This window comes from Salvelinus fontinalis, chromosome 31 (genome assembly GCF_029448725.1).
Source record: "Salvelinus fontinalis isolate EN_2023a chromosome 31, ASM2944872v1, whole genome shotgun sequence".
In the NCBI taxonomy this organism is placed as follows: Eukaryota; Metazoa; Chordata; class Actinopteri; order Salmoniformes; family Salmonidae; genus Salvelinus; species Salvelinus fontinalis.
The window spans coordinates 49,582,882-49,588,881 of NC_074695.1; the positions used below are offsets into that span (position 1 = coordinate 49,582,882).

The 6,000-nt window shown below is 43.0% G+C and overlaps 1 protein-coding gene across 4 annotated transcripts in view; it reads right to left on the reverse strand.

Annotated features, from left to right (window-relative positions):
• The window catches only part of LOC129830464 (metabotropic glutamate receptor 7-like), a 129,327-nt gene extending 126,394 nt beyond the window's left edge, over positions 1-2,933 (reverse strand). The window contains exons 1-2 of one of the 4 annotated variants that reach the window (XM_055893069.1): positions 1,347-1,436; positions 75-137 (exon numbers count right to left, since the gene is read on the reverse strand). Coding sequence is in view for 3 of the 4 variants with exons in the window: in XM_055893068.1 (XP_055749043.1) it covers positions 1,347-1,856 (510 nt within the window). In the remaining variant the exon portion in view is untranslated. Of the gene's footprint in view, positions 1-74; positions 138-1,346 lie in introns of all 4 variants that reach the window. The other 3 variants (XM_055893068.1, XM_055893067.1, XM_055893070.1) reach the window with 3 other exon arrangements.
• Positions 2,934-6,000: the final 3,067 nt, after the last annotated feature.

Genomic DNA, 6,000 nt, shown 5'->3' on the forward strand with positions numbered 1-6,000 from the left:
AGAGAGGGTAATAGTGTGTGTGCGTGTGTGTGTGTCTGTGGCTTTCATAAAGCAACTAAACGGATGTCAAGTACCTTGATGGCTTCAGTCTCTTTTAAACAGCTACTTAGTCCTGTGCTGTGCTTGGTTTAATTGATCTGGGAAAACACAATTATGGCATTGACTGTAAGTCACAATCTGTTACCACAAGACAAACACTAACGCTCTTGTTTTCTTGGCCTTCTGAACAGCACATCTTATATCTTCAGACAAGAGAACTTGCTTACATTTACATGTAAGTCATTTAGCAGACGCTCTTATCCAGAGCGACTTACATGTTGGCTTGTACAGTGGCACATTAATGCACACTATTTCAAGTAATTGCATATTTTGGTCTAAACATGTGTTTTTAATAATTCATTTGCTGTATTTGAGCTCTGCTGGGTGCCTCATTCCACTCCAGTACTAAGAGTGGGCAGACTGTCTGTATGTCTGTTCTCTTCTGACTCTCAACAAGGCTAAAGGACAGGTATGCAGGCCTGTGTGAAGATAACAGGGAGTACTTAAACCTTCTACTGAGGTCACTGTGTCTCCTTATAAACTAAAACATTACAGATTCTGGAATTAGCCAAGTCAACATGGTGACATTGACAAACATCTCGAAAAAAAAAAAAACGAAATAATCATGGGCCACAAAATCATCGTAGGCTACGTAAAAAGACAGCTTGGGGAGACCTCATTTTCACTCAAGAAATTGAATAAATTGAAAGTTCAAATTGTTATCCTGTGCTACGATGTCAGAACCACAACAGTTGTCAAAAATGCCTGAAATAACTTAACAACCGCTGGTGATACGTGTGTAGCCTTCGTCATTCGTTTCCAATAGTTTTTTTTTTACTAGCGCATGGGTGTGAGTGTGTCAGTCTGTCGAAGCCCCTTCACAGCGCATTCAACCCACCATGGAGAAAGGGAAAGGCAGACTGAGGGAGAGGGAGGGATAGGGAGGCAGCCGGGTAACGGGGGCTTTTCTTTCAGCACCACCAGGGAAGCGCAACAGCCCACCACTCAAACTCTCTCAACCTTTTCTCATTCTCCTCAATGTAACTAAGAGAGCACTTGAGAAGTATGTAGAACCAAGGATTTGGTTGGATTTGTAGAGGCTAGGATTCTCTCATTTTCATTTTCTTTTAGAGAAAATAGGGGATCAAAATATAACCTAATAGATTGTCAAATAAAAGTAGGCTAGACAAACAACATAATAAAATAGGACTAGTTTGCACATGTTGTTTCAAACACATTGAGCTAAACTTAAAACTACATTTCATCCACAGATAGGCCTACGGGGGAAGTCCCAGAGGTGAACTCACCTGAAAGAGGCGCAAAATGTTGGCGACCATAATCGATACAGAACTTGCCGAGGCTCCAATGACTCCGACCACTTTCTCGGGCTTGACGAACACGGGCGGTTCTCCATTGGTGCACCTCACATCTGAAGTGTCCTTCTGTGTCAATGCCTGAACGAAAGTTAATGACTGTTCAAGCGCATATGTATCCCTCGAACAAGTGTCTAGCACCCGGACGCCTAGGGTGATGTTGGGTAAAAGTTGATCGTCGAGGTTAATTTGATCCAGAGCATACAGCATGGCCTCCAGCCGATGGATCCCGTTCTCCTTTTTGATATCTCCACAAGGCGTGCTTTCGGCCCCTCTGGTGTGCACAGGGAAGAGGCCACCGAGGGTGAAATGTCCCTCAATCCGGATAGAATGGGGTGCGTAAACCTCCTGCGACAGCGCCAAATCCACCAACGTTCTCGTCAACCAAAACACTCTCCATAGAAAGCGAGGGTGTTGCTTCGTTCCGAGAGCGTAACGAGCCATGATGCTCCGACGGTTGAGTTAGTTCTAGCGAAAGGGGAGGCTGCAATCCGCATATATTACTACCTAAATGGCAGTAAAGTGTGTTAATACGAGCCAATTCCTATTACCAAGGAGGAGATTCAACAAGCTGGATGAAAAAATCGAGACGCCTTCGGTTCCTACTCAGGCAAACTGCGCCCATCGCTTGGCTGCCAGGAGTGCTTGGCGTAGCTTGTTGAATCGAAAAACACCCTTTGACGAGGATTCAACATTGATCAGGTTAACGAGGCAATTGACATCATTTTTGTCTTAGAAAACATCAATAATATAGACTTTACTAAGGGTTCCAGTGTCACAAAACTATTTATGACTGTAGGCTAACCAAAGCACTGAAATAAACACCTATCACAGTAAAAGTAACAACAATCTGAGGAAAAAGCATACGGTAAAATGTATTTCACAGAACTAATAGATCAACAAGATCGAACAGCCTTTTTAAAAATTAGGTCCAGCAGAACTGGGTGACATTATTTTTGCCGAGGCCAACTTCACATGAGCGCAGTGACGGATCTGGCGTGTCCGCTATGATCTGCCTGCTGCGTCTCGGTCGACCAGGAGTCTATATCATCACAAAAAATCTCCACGAATAAAACTACGATCGTTGGATCGACATATAGAAGTGAACAAAAACGCAAACATGCTATTCTTCTTTCTTTATCGTCAAAAAAATCGTATATTCATAAAACAAATGAATGACTCACAGAATAACTCACGACGCGCGATTAGTTTTCACCCGCTATCATTGAGAGGCGTCATTCAATCTGCTTGAAAAACCCTGAGGTGAATAGCCTACTTCTCAAGATGGGTTCCAAATGTTCTACCTGTAGAAAGTCATCTTTAGGAGGTTTGGGCAAGTCTTTAAATCCTCTCTGACAGTGCGTCGTCTTTAGGCTACATTACTCAGTCAAGGCAAAACATTGTAAACCACAAGTTTTTAATCCATTCCTTCCTTTCCTGCCTTCACATTATCGACGTCGGCGCGCACTGAGCCTTTTGCCTCACGCAGTCGTTTGGGGGTCCGTTGAAATCCCGAATCTCTCTCTCTCTCTCGCACTCACTCACTCACCCACCCACCTAATTATACATTTGTGGAAACAAATATCTGAAATGGCCACCATAATAATCAGCTCATCTGGGATAATTTTTTATCATTTGACAGTGCTGATTATGTAGACGTTTCACGAGTACAATACATGAAAGGAAGTCCAACTGTGTTGAGAATACTGCCTACTTGTTCAACTTCAAGAGAGATATGAATATTTTACAATGATCCTTAGCTGTGGATTGTATATCACTTTCATAAAATGATACTCAGGTATATAGGCCCAATTTCTTTGAAGTTAATTGGTAAAATTAACAATGTATTCTTATTTTATTGGGGTGGGGGGGTAGTATTATACAATAATTATAATATATACACTGAATAGAAATATAAAAGCAACATGCAAAAATGTCAATAACTTTACTGAGTTCATATAAGGAAATCAATCAATTGAAACAAATTCATTATTCCTTAGGCCCTAATTGTTACGGCTGATTTCCTCCTCCTTGTCTGAAGAGTAGGGACGGATCGGACCAAGACGCAGAGTGGAAAGTGTCCCTGTTTTATCATCAATAAACTGAACACTACACGAAACAAAAGAGAATCTAACCGACAAACATTCCCGTGTGGCACAACTACTGACACGGAAAACAAACACCCACAAGAAACCCCGGCTGCCTAAGTATGATTCTCAATCAGGGACAACGATTGACAGCTGCCTCTGATTGAGAATCATACCAGGCCGAACACAAAATCCCAACATAGAAAACACATAGAAAACAACACATAGACAACCCACCCAACTCACGCCCTGACCATACTAAATAAATACAAAACAAGGGAAAACAGGTCAGGAACGTGACACTAATCTATGGATTTCACATTACTGGGAATTCTGTTGGTCACGGATACCTTAAAAAAAGGTAGGGGTGTGGATCAGAAAACCAGTCAGTATCTGGTGCAACACATTTCCTTTGCATAGAGTTAATGAGGATGTTGATTGTGGCCTGTGGAATATTGTCCTACTCCACTTCAATGGCTGTGTGAAGTTGCTGGATAGTGGTGGCAACTGGAACACGCTGTTGTACACACTGATCCAAGCATCCCAAACATGCTCAACGGGTAACATGTCTGGTGAGTATGCTGGCCATGGAAGAACTGGGACATTTTTAGCTTCCAGTAATTGCGACATGGGGGTGTTCACTATCATGCTGAAACATGAGGTGATGGCGGATGAATGGCACGACAATGGGCCTCAGGATCTCGTCACGGTACATCTGTGCTTTCAAATTGCCATTGATAAAATGCAATTGTGTTTGTTGTCAGTAGCTTGTGCCTGCTCATACTATAACTCCACCGCCACAATGGGGAACTCTGCTCACAATGTTGACATCAGCAAACTGCTTGCCCACACGACCCCATACTCCAGGGATAATGAACTTGATTCAGCCACGGGACGATTCTTTCTTGAGCAGATGGTCGGCGGGCTGAAACATACACTGAACAAAAATATAAAACACAACATGTAAAGTGTTGGTCCCATGATTCATGAGGTAAAATAAAAAATCACAGAAATGTTCTATACACACAAAAAGCTTATTTCTCTTAAGTCTTTGCACAAATGTGTTTACATCCCTGTTAGGAGCATTTCAAAGTATTTCTCCTTTGCCAAGACAATCCATCCACCTGACAGGTGTGGCATATCAAGAAGCTGATTAAAAAGCATGATCACTACACAGGTGCACCTTGTGCTGGAGACAATAAAAGGTCACACTAAAATGTGTCACACAACACAATGCAAGAGATTTCTCAAGTCTGGAGGGAGCATGCAATTTGTATGCTGACTGCAGGAATGTCCACCACAGCTTTTGCCAGAGAATTTAAACTTCTTTCTCTACCATAATCCGCATCCAACATCGTTTTAGAGATTTTGGAAGTACGTCCAATCGGCCTCAGAACCGCATGTCACTTGTAACCACGCCAGCCCAGGACTTCCACATCCGCCTTTTTCACCTGCAGGATCTTCTGAGACCAGCCATCCGGACAGCTGATGAAACTGTGGTTTTTACACAACCGAAGAATTTCTGCACAAACTGTCACAAACAGTCTCAGGTAAGCGAATCTGATAGCTTGTCATTCTCACCAGGGCCTTGACCTGACTGCAGTTCGGCGTCGTAACAGACTTCAGTGGCCTTCAATGGCCACTGGCACGCTGGAGAATTGTGCACTTCACGGATGAATCCCGATTTCATCTGTACCAGGCAGATGGCAGACAGCATGTACGACGTTGTGTGGGCGAACAGTTTGCTGATGTCGACGTTGTGAACAGAGTGCCCCGTGGTGGCTGTGGGGTTGAGGTATGGGCAGGCATAAGCTACAGACAACGAACAAAATTACATTTTATCAGTAGCAATTTGAATGCACAGAGATACCATGACGAGATCCTGAGGGCCATTGTCCTGCCAATCATCTGCCGCCATCACCTCATGTTTCAGCATGATAATGCATGGCCCCATACAGCAAGGATCTGTACACAATTCCTGGAAGCTGAAAATGTCTCAGTTCTCCCATGGCCTGCATACTCACCAGACATGTCACCCATTGAGCAAGTTTGGGATGCGAAAGGGTGTTCTAGTTCCCAACAATATTCATAAACTTTGCACAGCCATTGAAGAGGAGTGGGACAACATTCCACAGGCTACAACCAACAGCCTGATCAATGCTATGCGAAGGAAATGTGTCTCGCTGCATAAGGAAAATGGTGGTCACAACAGATACTGACTGGTTTTCTGATCCACGCCCGTACCTTTCTCATAAATGTATCTGTGAGCAACAGCTGCATATCTGTTTTCCCAGTCATGTCAACTCCATAGATTAGGGCATAAGGAATTTATTTCAAATTACTGATGTTCTCATATGAACTGTAACGCAGTAAAATCTTAGAAATTGTTCCATGTTGCATTTATATTTCTGCCCAGTGTAATTACAAATTATTTGTAGACTGCAATTTGACCGCAAGAATCCCAAACATATAATTTCAAACCTTGCTTACATGTGTATACA